The sequence below is a fragment of the Nyctereutes procyonoides genome, unplaced genomic scaffold (assembly GCF_905146905.1).
Source record: "Nyctereutes procyonoides isolate TBG_1078 unplaced genomic scaffold, NYPRO_anot_genome, whole genome shotgun sequence".
NCBI lineage: Eukaryota > Metazoa > Chordata > Mammalia > Carnivora > Canidae > Nyctereutes > Nyctereutes procyonoides.
Window position 1 is genome coordinate 21,543,731 of NW_026575082.1, and position 12,735 is coordinate 21,556,465.

At 35.6% G+C, this 12,735-nt stretch overlaps 1 protein-coding gene across 1 annotated transcript in view; it reads right to left on the reverse strand.

The window, feature by feature from the left end:
- Positions 1-12,735, reverse strand: part of LOC129514498 (netrin receptor DCC) — a gene marked incomplete at its 5' end in the record, with an annotated part of 702,567 nt that overhangs the window by 103,298 nt on the left and 586,534 nt on the right. Inside the window, 2 exons of the mRNA XM_055333118.1 lie at positions 3,897-4,004; positions 9,525-9,663. Of these exons, the coding sequence (XP_055189093.1) occupies positions 3,897-4,004; positions 9,525-9,663 (247 nt within the window). The remainder of the gene's footprint in view (positions 1-3,896; positions 4,005-9,524; positions 9,664-12,735) is intronic.

The window sequence follows — 12,735 nt, forward strand, 5'->3', positions numbered from 1 at the left end:
TTTTCTTTTCTTTTCTTTTCTTTTCTTTTCTTTTCTTTTCTTTTCTTTTCTTTCTTTCCTTCCTTCCTTCCTTCCTTCCTTCCTTCCTTCCTTCCTTCCTTCCTTCCTTCTTCTTTCTTAATATTATTAAAGCTTAGGGAAATATATTTGGAAGAGCTGGAACTTTGATTTCAATCAAACAATAGATTTAATAGCAATTCAATGGTTATTCTACTCAATAAATATTTATTAATTACCAGCTAAGTGTCAAGAATATTGATACTAAAGAGAAAGCATTGAACTAAATCTTATATATATATTTATAGAATTTTCAACCCTGTATTATGATTTTATTTAGATTTTTCTCTCCTGATTATATGGGAAGAGGTCATAAAGGGAGAAGTCAAGATAGCTAAATTTCCAACTTTTGCAACTGGGTAAACATGAAAAATCTTTATATGATAGGAGTAAGAATATTTAGACACATATGATTGCAGTGAGTGCCCAGTTGGGTCCACAATCCTTGATGGTCCTACAATGTAATACAAAATACAATAGTACTTTTTTTGACTGGTATGGTGGGGGATAAATAGACCAAAAAAAAAAAAAAAAAAAAAAAAACAACTCACAAACAAACACAGAACAAAAAAAAAAAGAGGAAGAAAGGAGATAGAGATTGGGGAATAGAAGGAGGTGCCTTCTATTGGAAAGTGGAAATGCAATATGCAGGATATGTATCTAGAATTCCTTGGATGGAGATATAGATTTCAGAGACATAAATTTGTGTTCACTGAAGCCCTGGCTATACTATACACACTTTTTCAGAGAAAGTAACAAATAGACTAAAAAGATCTACTTAAGGAACAGGTCAAAGAACTGTCTGCCAACAAGACCGACAAGTTGTAGCCTGAAATTGGGAAGAAAAATGGGTAGGTGATCTTAAAAGATCAAGAAAGAAGAGAATTTCAAGAAAGAGGAACTGGACTAGAGTATCACACAACACAAAAGAAGATAACGTAATCTTATCCATTGGATAGTATTGATAAGGAAACAATCTCTGAAGAGCTAACTCTCTTCTAACTGTGTTGGTGTCTCATCATAAATAATGTTGGATGCTTCATTTATTTAGATCAATATTTCAAAACCCTAGCTGTACATTAAAATCACTTGGGAACTTTTAAAATATAGCATTCTCAATCATTCCTCAGATAAATTAAAGCATAAATCAGTGAAGAATCACAATTTGGACTAGTTGAATACTAATAAGCTAAAGCAAAACATAGTATAAGAGTGAAGAGTCTGAACGTGAATTACAAATCCTAGCTCTGTTACTTCTTGATTATTTGACTTTGGGATTTACTCTAGAAGAGACCCTTGTCTCTTCATTTCAACATGGAATAACAGGAGGATATGATCATCTATAAGATGATCTACTAAAGTACTTAGCAAGATGCCAAGCATATAATAAATGCTTAATTCATTTTGAACCATTCTCTCTTGAAAATGTCAGTCCAAATTCCTAAACTGCCAGTTTATAATCAAGGAATTTAGGCACTGGCATTATTTAGATCTCCTTCTTTGTCTTCTTTTTTGTTTAATCTTTTTGAAGCATCTATATTTACAAATTGATGATCTGCTTCTATGCAGAGTACATCAGTAAAGTCTCACCCTTGAATGGATTTCAAAGGGAAATAACAATCATTAATTTGTTTTAGTTCTCATTGGACATCAGAGAATTTTCTCAGTACTTTATTATTGCATTACACAAAAGAGGTTCTATTACTATCCTTATCTTATAGATGAGAAAGTGAACTTAAGAAGGTTAACTTATGCAGGCATCTCCCTCCAAGAAGCTTGGGTTCTTAACCTTTACTGCTATATACATGCAGGGACTTGGTTAAACAAACAAATGTAAAGGTAGGATATGAGCACATTCTCCCATACAGACACACACATGCTCTGACACACTGGAAAGGGGCTCCCATTTCCTTTGTGCTTCAATGAGAAACCGAGTGTAGTAAATCTGGGCCTTCTGCTACCTGGTATTCTGAATATTTTATCATGCTGTTTTCTGGAAGTAATTTGATTGAAGAATCAAAATATGTATGGAAGAGAAGCTGTCTTAAGGATTCTTACTGTTTGCTCCCTGTTGACTTGAGTTCAAAATATCTCAATCTGATAACAACAATTTGGTTTTAACTAATGAACTAGGCTTTTATAGGTAAAAAGCATTGCCTCCCATACTTTTACTTTACCATTGTGAGAGAATGGATACTGAATATACAACTCTAAATAAAAGATGTGGAGAAAGTTTCTTCTGCATGTCCTGCGATTTTGAAACACAGAATTTTATTGCTTAGATTGATCTGCATTTCTTAATATGGGGGCAGACTTCCATTTTTTCTCCTCAATAAGCAAAACTAAGCTTCTTCCAGAGTTGAAAACACATTCTATTGTTTACATTGACTATTTGATGAGATTTATTTAAATAAGAGCAGAGAATATGAGTAGTATATGGCTTATTTTATCCTCTATCAAAAAATATATATTTTTTCCACCAGAACTTGTTTTTATTTAGACAACTTCTATTCTATTTTTTTCTTAAACTTATTATCTATTGGTTTAACATATGCTTATAAATAACTGCTTATAACATAATAAAAAAGTCATCATGTAAACAAATCAAACTCTACAAAAGTACCGAACTAGAACCAATGAAAATAAATCATAGCATTGAAGGGAAAAGGAAAAAGGAAATTAGAATGAGCCAGCCTCAGTTTTAAAAAGGCTGGCAGAGTGACAACTAAGCATATACAATTTGGGGGAGATTTAATATCCCTCTTCTTTTTCCATATTTGTCAGCTCAAATGAATTTCTGTTTTGTATTGCACTAAGAACAATTTCCTAGGGAAAACAAGTCTTCAGCTTAAATTTAAATCACATTTGGAATTTTCACATTATCTTTTCATTTTGGAAAATTCAGAAAGTAACTCATACAAAGTAAGCGTGCCATCTGAACTGTAATTTCCATGCTTATCTCTGTTATCACAGAATGACTGAATTACTTTGTTAATTTATAATAATGCTATCCACTTCTTGTATGCAAAAAAAAAAAAAGAAAAAGGAGTTACTCTTACATGTGCCTAACCCAATGGTTCAAGTTAATTAGACTATAATGTGCACATTTTTAGTTATACAATATTTTTCATAATAATTATATGCTATGGAGACATCTATTAAAAGCCTAAAGTGATCATTTAAATGCAAAATCCCTGATAGAATTCCATTATATTTTTCATACTAAATTAACATTACAGGCTTCTAATGGATGCTTTAATTAGGCATTGATGTTATCAGCAATATTTGGCAAAATAAAATCTGTCACTGTGAAATATTCATTAAGTTCAATTTCTGTCAGTCAATATTAAGTATTTTACGAACCTCATGATTTCAGTAAGAAGCTAAGAGTTAAGTGAGAAACTGAAAACCCCCAGACAAACCTCCTTTTTATGTGCCATTCAAAAATACACAGCCATTAGGTGTCTTTTGTATTTTATAATTGCCAAACAACTGGCTTTTTTTTTTTTTTTTTTTTTTTAGTCATTTATGCTTGGAGGCATTCCATTAGAAGACTGTCCTAGTGCTCCACAAGATGAAAAACAAAAGGTCTAAACTAATTGAAATATACATTGTTCACAGAAAGCAACTCAAAAGAAATCTGTACGTGTGCTTATTTGCAAGGCACCATTAGAAGAGATTCCATGGTCAGTGGGGGCAAGAAGAGGCAACCAGAAAGGATTGGGAAGTCCACTGAGATGCTGGGACAGAAAACTAATACACAGCGGCAAGAGCAGTGCTCACAGTAAGCAATCACAGGCCAAGCAGAGCAATGCTGGAAGTAAAGCAAAGACACTTACCAGTAATTTTCCCATTGGCTTCCAAAGGAGGCTGCCAACTTACAATGACAGTGCGAGGCTTCCCTTCTCGAGTAATGACTGTCAAATCCTTGGGAGCAGAGGTCGGGGCTGTGAGATGAAACAGAGACAAGGCCTTGTCATTGGATGTGAAAGAAAACAGACATTTATGGGACTTCTAATCATGATGTTGACACTCAGAATCCATCATGCAGTATATCATGCTGATCTTACCATTTACAATTTATTTCAAGTATTTTAATCAAATAAGCAAACAAACAAATATATAGAAGTGAATGTTTCTTCCATAGAGGTTAAATGACTTTCAAAGGTGTAAATATAGAGAGGAGAACAGAATATGTATGAATTCAGAGGAGAAAAGTATAATGGATATTTCCAAGTGAGCACCTCACTAAACATGTAAGAATCATTATACAGGAACAAAGGAAGATACACATACTTAGATTGATGGCTATATGTCTCCAAGGGACACAGTTCTGTTACAACCTTAGGTTTTAAAAAAAATATGCCACCTAATTCTATATTTTCTCAAAAGCAAGAAGAAGAATAAAAAGAAGGAGGAGGAGGTACAAGGGGGATGAGGAGGAGAAGGAGAAGAAGAGAATGAATTTAAATATAAGTCAAAACATCTTACTTAGGTAAACATACCAGGCATCCCTTAGTTAGAAGATAAATAAATATTTGAAAACAGAGGAGGTATGGAATCTACGAAGGTTGTAGTATTGGCCTGGCATGGATTGAGAAGGGTTGTAGAGCTACTCTTCCCATATGCTGTGGAAGGGAACCAGAATTTATCACCCCAGAATATACCTCTTTGGCATAAGGGCTATTTTAGGCTGATTTTTTTTTTAATAGTAGACATAGAGAAAGATCTGAAAACTTACTAGATGTTACCTTTTTATAAGAGAAATTTGTATTTACAATAGTGTTTCCCTCTCTGTATCAGGAAGAGGAGGATGATAAAATCTCTAGAAACTCTTATTAGGAAGAAGGCAGGAACCAAAATCTGCATAATAACAACCCCCTTATTTATTATGACTTGCCTGAAATCATATAACTGGCTCCCCAAACCCCAACACATTCTTTTGGTTTTAGTTGGAGATTGTATTTAAGGTGATGACTTGGGTCATTCAGGGAGTTACTCCGTTTTCCTGGGTATTCTCCATGTAAATGGGAGCTATACATGTTATTAAATTCCTGTTTGTTTTTCTGCTATTAATCTATCTTGTATTACAGAGAGGTCTCAGCCCAGGACCTAGAAGAATAAAGGGAAAATGATTTTTCCTCCTACATTGTGCTCAACAAAATTTTATTTATTTTTATTTTTATATATTTTTAAAGATCTTATTTATTTATTCATGAGAGACACACACACACACACACAGAGAGAGAGAGAGAGAGAGAGAGAGAGAGGCAGAGACACAGGCAGAGGGAGAAGTGGGCTTCTTGCAAGGAGCCCGATGTGGGACTCAATCCCGGGACCTCGGGGTCATGCCCTGAGCCGAAAGCAGATGCTCAACCGCTGAACCACCCAGGCGTCCCACAACAAAATTTTAAATATATTTTAAAGATGGCAGTAAACTGTCCAAGTCAGTCCAGTATCTTCCAGGCTTCTAGATCTGCTTTCTCACTGTCTATGCTTTGGGATGCAGTAAGTTTTCCACCTAGGCAATGCATAGTGCACCAAGTCTGTTACTGACAGTCTCTTTTCATTACCCTTAGTTTGATTCGACATGGGAAATTTTGGAACATAATCTAAGTTCCTTCATTGGTTCTGGAGGAATTCCCAGATCTCTGCATAAGAATGCTTGTACCTACAAGATAGGTACAACTTGGTCCGAATTCTGAACTCTTCACTCTTACCATTCTCTTTGGTTCTTCTGTTGGCCCTGTCATGCAAAATCTGAGCCACCCTATTTCCATTTCTCTACCTGAATATATTTCAAATGGAGGGGACTCCAGATATTTCCATCTATCATAATATTTTATTTCCATTGCTCTGATTCTCAAAACCACTAGTATTCCAGGCTAACCAAAGCTGCACCTAATCATAATATGCTGATCAAGGTACACAATATATTTAAACTGAGAAAAAAAAAAGAAGAAAGTAGAAGGAGGGGAGTACATAGGTCTAGTGTAGTTGAATCCCAAGTAAAGAAACTTCGTATGTATATGGTTTAACGAAACAAGAACAAGGACACTCTTGCAGGGCAAGATTTGTTATAACAAACTATTAAGGAGGCAATACTATCTAAAGAAGGGTTATTCTTATAAAGAGTTCATTCAAGATATTTTCTAAGCCATAGATAGGAAGGTAATATGTGGTCACAAATTGACTTAGATTATTATATCAAGCATAATAAGAGTTTTCCAATTATGGAAGTAATTAACAGATCTTTCTAACTATTCAGAATAATCTGTTTTTTTCTAAATAGGTTAAATTTCAAAGCGATGCTTATTTAGAAAACAGTCAAATGGTGATGATTAGATTGCTTCACTGAATCTGTTCTGGTACTCAAAAAAGATAAAATGCTTCAACTTCACCTATCAAAATAATACACTGAAGAGGTATATTTTTTTCAAAAAAAAAAAAAAAGAATCTAAGAACTGATCTATTTTAGGTGTTGTGCAAGTTTCTCTTTTTCCTCAAGCCCTGTGAATATTGGTGAATAGAGACTCTGGTCTTGGAATCAATAGCTCAAAAGTTTCAGATTGTTATATGAAATGCACAGTATTTGGACAGGAATGTGGCCCTAATAACCTCAGCAATGCCTACTGAATCTAGCAGAAGTCTCTGGTCTGTTCCTCTCCAATCACTTGGGTTCTGCCTAGAGACAACCTTTCAGAAATTCCTCACTGATGACCAATCTTCTTTGGATTAAATGTAAATAAAGAACAAATAATAAGCGGGGCAACTGGGTGGCCTCTAACTCTTGGTTTTGGCTCAGATTGTGATCTTGGAGTTGTGGGATGGAGCACAACTTGGGCTCCCTGCTCAGCGGGAAGTCTGCTGGACCTTCTCTCTCCCTCTCCTGCCACCCCTCCACCTGCTCTCTCTCTCTCTCCCTCTGTCAATAAATAAATAAATAAATAAATAAATAAATAAAAATAAATAAATAAATATTTGGGATGCCCGGGTGGCCCAGTCAGTTAAGTGTCTGCCTCCAGCTCAGGTCATGATCTCAGGGTCCTGGGATGGAGCCCCGCGTTGGACTCCCTGCTCAGTGGAGAGTCAGCTCCCTCTCCCTTATCCCTGCCCCACCACTCCTGCTCTCTCTTGTTCACTCTCTTTCTCTTCCAAATAAATAAAAAAAATCTTTAAAAAGTGTAAATATGTAAAAAAACAATAAATATCAGGCCCTGGTATGTACTGCACTTCCTTTTACTGCCTCAATTCCCCTGGTTGTCCCGTGAATACTGTGTTCCACTCACTCTGAACCAGCCATAAATGTCTCCAAAAGACATCTCTCTGATACTTGCTTGTGTACTTTTGTACATGTTATTCTTTTCCTTTGAAGACCCTGGATTGGGTACCTCATGACTCACCTAGGCCATTGCTCAATTATTATTTCTTTTGTGAAACCTCTCTTTATTTCTCCAGACAGAATTTATCCTTGGATCAATGTTCGGATTCCAACTTGCCCCAAACCCTGTGGTTTTATTTCTTATGTTACCTCAGGTTTTTGTTTTTTTCCTGTATTATTTCATGATTGTAAATGTCCTTCCAGTTATTTCTATTTTACTTAACTAGAATAAAATTAAGGGTTTATCACATGGACAGAATGGAATGTTTTATTTCAAGGATTTGCCCATCGCAAGCAATTTCAGCACAAGTGCATAACTATGCAGTCCCATATAGTCTTTATGTTACTGCAGAATTAGAAGCAAACCTAGAACTATTTCATTCACTTCATTTCCTTCTCACAGTTATAAAGTCTGCAGACACTTGTGAATTACTTTTTGCTTCTCATCATCACCCAGGGATCTCATCCTCATGCTATTTACACTTTTGTCCAGATCATTATCTGTTTTGACAATCACCTTCCCACTAACCACTTTCTAGCAGTTAATATCTTTTTGTCAGGAATGGGTCTCACCGTTGGTGTCCCTACCAGGCTAGGCAGTTGATGAGAAATGAATAGGATATATTTATCAAGCCAGATGTTAGGGTCCATTTGATGTTTATGAATGGGAAAAATGAATGAATTCGCTTGCTTTAAGAGGAAATTACTACTCTCTTTCGTTCAGGGAAGACCTAATGTTTCATTGGTTTCTGTTTAACTCCTTTCATCTTTTTTTTTAAAAGATTTTATTTATTCATGAGAGACACAGAGAGAGAGAAAGGCAGAGACCCAGGCAGAGGGAGAAGCAGGCTCCCTGCAGGGAGCCCGAAATGGGATTCGATACTAAGTCTCCAGGATCATGCCCTGGGCCGAAGGTGACCCTAAACCCGCTGAGCCACCCGGACTGCCCTCATCTTTTTTTTAAGTAATAAGGAAGAGCAGGGCCCTTATTCTCCCCATAGGACATAACCCACTCAGCATGTTTTATTCTTCCTAAGAAGCTGTGAATATTGGCATCCAGAGTAGAATTCTAGGGGTAAGAGTTAATATACATAAACGTGTAAAATAGAAGAAGATGAAGAAAAGAAAGGAGAATGTTGGAATTAAATCGGACAAACTAGAAAACTTCTTATAGAAAGATGTATCCCCCAAATTAAAAAAAATATTAACAGTGAACCCTCTGAATTAAGGTAGTAGCTTGGAATAAAAGAACTGCAATGCTACAGGACAAATCCTAATGGAAAAAGAAATTCGACTTACCCAGAGAGTTTTATTGGTATATATATTTTTGAATTTGGAAATGTGTGGTATAGTTTACCCCGAAAGAGAATACCATGAAACCAGTCAAACAGCATGCTAAACCCTGTATTCTTCAGATGTTGGATTTCTGCAAACTATAAAAGCCAAGTGCACTGCATGTCTGTTAAGGTTATAAATTCAACATTTACGATCCATAGTAAATGTGACTGGTAAAATTTACAGTGAATTGCATTTTCCTGTGATTTGAACTATTTCAAATTGCATGAGGGTTTTTCCATATCATTGTCTTATTTCTAAGGAGTGAACATAACCACCCAGAAACTTCTTCCCATACCCAGCCGAGGTTATTTACAGTAAACATCAATGCGATTATGGTTGTAAAGCATTGTATCTAATTTCTTTCCAAAAAAGTAAATACCATGACTGCTAATTAAAGACTCAAATGTTTTGGACAGAGTTCAGTGCATGGATTTCTGCCTTTATTTAAAGGGGTCAAAGAAAAGATTTATATTCAGATCTCTGGAGTTAATGCCCAGATTAAAACTAGATTACTCAATTCACTGGGGACTCATTTTGTTTTGTTTTGTTTTGTTTTCTAGAGTGGGGACAATGATACTTGATATAAAAGTGCTTTGAACTACAAAGTATAAAATGTTTTCGGCAGGATAAGGCATAACTTAGACCATCATAGTGCATGTATGTTCCAACTTCCACAAAACATGGGAAACACCATCAAAATATTCTATTACAAAAATAGAAATTTGGAAGCAAGACTTTCTTCACATACCTGCTTCATACGTGGTGGCATGGGCAGTCATGCTCCATGTGCTTGACCTTCTGTTTTTTGTTACCATGACCGAGAACTCATACATCGTGTTGGGTTTGAGGCCTGTTGCTGTGTAACTCAGAGATGTTGTGTCTTCTGACTGTACAAGTGGGGAATAACCAAAGAAAAAAGATGAACTCTATTAATTTGGTAAATGCAAACATGTAAAGAGACTATCAAATAACAACAACAACAACAACAACAACAAAGGAGTCTATTTCTATTTCCAAATAGCATAAGAGCTAAGGCACAGCCCTGGCTCTACTGCTCTACTTCCTTTCTGTCAACCAGTTTACACTGGCTGATTGTACATTCAAAACATGATGAATAAAATCAAGTGTGATGTTGTTCAGAGAGGCAGCTAGCTGATAATTTTCCCAAGTAGGGCAATAACCACGGTGTCAGGACCAATTCTGCTTGCTTCTATCAATTCCATTTTTAAGGTAATCTGAATTTTTTTTTTTTTTTTTTTTTTTTTTTTTTTAAATTTATTTATGATAGTCACAGAGAGAGAGAGAGAGAGGCAGAGACACAGGCAGAGGGAGAAGCAGGCTCCATGCACCGGGAGCCCGACATGGGATTCGATCCCAGTCTCCAGGATCGTGCCCTGGGCCAAAGGCAGGCGCCAAACCGCTGCGCCACTCAGGGATCCCCGGTAATCTGAATTTTAACTTTAATTTATTTGTAATAATCAAAATCCTTTTTTCAATAGATACTGCAAATAGATTTTCATGATTATTTTCCACTGGTAATAAAATTAACATTTAGAGTTCTACTGCTTGTGATTTTTAAAAAAAATTTTATAGCACAAAACTGTAGTGATTCGAGAATCTGTTTGGCTATTATAAAGAAAATAAACAAAAGCAATGTTGTATCTGTGTAGTCTTCTTTTTATGTAAAGTTCACATTAAACACACATGTAAGTATGGTCACTGGAGCAATTGATTAGGAAGAGAACTACATATTGGATAAGTATCTATTTGAGCATAAACACTGGTATTTGGGAGGCCATTAGGCAATATTGTCCTTGTTTTGTTTTAGAACACTAACACTAAAGATTATACTAGTATTACTATTTGTCTTTTGAATTCATTCTTTGTCTTTTAAATAGCGGTTACAGATGTCTTAGTAGGAAATAAATTATCTATTTTTTATTGCTTACTCAAGAGATCAAAATGGAAATAAGGAAAAAAAAATGGTTGATCATCCAGGTTAATTGAATATTTTCCATATGACCAGGAAAATTTTGCCGATTTATCCCTCTTATAAGTATCAATTTATGCTTGGTATTTAGATCTTGATCCTCTTCCGAAGTTTAATATTTCATTTTACTTGTATATTTATTACATTTATTACATATCTATGTTTAGAAAATCAAGGAAAGCTCTTTTCCACCACCTATGTCACACCTAACTCCTCCTATACTACTGTAGTGTGGCATATCTTTTTTATTCTACTATGAATCCTTAGATAATAGCTATGAAAATCCTACATTTCATTACAAAACCAAATAAATATTTAACTGTACTAATAACATTTTGACGGTGTGCCCATCCATCCCGTTAAAGTGATGACCTCATAAACATCTATCAGAAGCTCTTCTTAAAAATAGCTGTAAAAATGTAGGCCTAAGTAAATGTAAAAATACTGTGCAGCATCAGAAAGATAGAATTCCATCAAATAAAACATGACATGGGCAGCTAGTACCTGGCATGCTGTTATATAACTTCCAATCTTGTCTTCCTTTAGTATCATGAACACCTTTATGTCTTAGAAATGGAGATAAGGGGAGAAATGGGGCAATGAGAAATATTTCAGCTAGGAGGAAAGAATCATACTTTTTAAAAAACTAGTCTCCGAGCATAAACATCACTAGTGTTTGGGAGGACACTAAGCAACACTGTCCTTGTTTGTGTTTTAGAATGACACACTTGCATTCTGTAAAATACCATGAATTCACTGGGTTTTCTCAGGAACTTCATGGAAAGTTATTGCTCAGAACAAATAATTAGCTTAGAAGTACTTTGGAAAAATCATGGCCAGTTATTTTTGTGAGCATAGAATACAATAGATACTACCTCTCTGAGCCTCTCTTCCTCATCCGTAAAATGGAGATAACCATAGCACTGAGCTCCCAGTATTATTTAAAGAGTCTGTAAAGTAAAATACTGCATCTGGTCCAGAGAACATATTCAGTAAATGTTAGCTACAATATTTCATGCATTTGCTAATATGATATATAACTTTAGGCAGGTGTTAAGTTCCCTATGGAATTTGGAGTATCTTGAGGGTGTGCAAGACTCAGTCTTTGTATCTTCTGATAATAGCCATGTTATATCTGGCAATCACCAATCAATACTCAGTGAATGTCCTTTGAATAGAAATACGTATAAAACATCATGTGATTAATCATTTTAGTAGGAAGTAAATTATAGAAGATTCCTCCTTCTGATAAGGAAAATCAAAACAGAGTTTTAGACAACCAAAATATAAATGTCTGGGATATAACTTGATTTGGGATTAAATGAAGTAGAGGGCACTCCTGTGAGGATAACTTTGGATAATGCCACTAGGTCACCTGAGCTCCAGCTGCAGTTTCACGGGAAATCTTTTTCAAGTTACACAACCTACTGCTGTCTTCATAAAGGGATCTACATACATGCTTAACTATGGAGAATCTTACTCTTTTTACAGTAAGTGTGAATATTCCAAACATACAGTTGAGAAAAATGAGATTGAGCAAGTTCAGTGACAGGACAGGACACAGCCAATTCTTGCACCCAGGTCATTAGATGCCATGTATTTATTTTTTCCCCCTGTATCTTGTGTATGGTCTGCCTACCTTATAAAGTTGCAGTGGGGAGTGAGATGAAGTAATAGGTATGAAAGTAGTTTGAGGAGTTCACAATATAAAACCAAAGCATTCTATTACCATTATTTGTAAAATTTCAGCTTATTGTATTGCTTTCTACTGGGCTTGATGTGTTTATCCTTGCTCTCCAACTTACCCTGCCCTTTCCTGTAACACTCTTCTTCTCAGGGTGAGGACGTAGAGTATGAGTGTGTATGGGGGTGGGGGAGGTGGGGACGGAATTGTAGTAGCTGAAAGTCTTAGGTCAGAGAAGACCGTGGGAAGAGGAATATTTAAAATCTTTTCTTTTATTCCTAAATT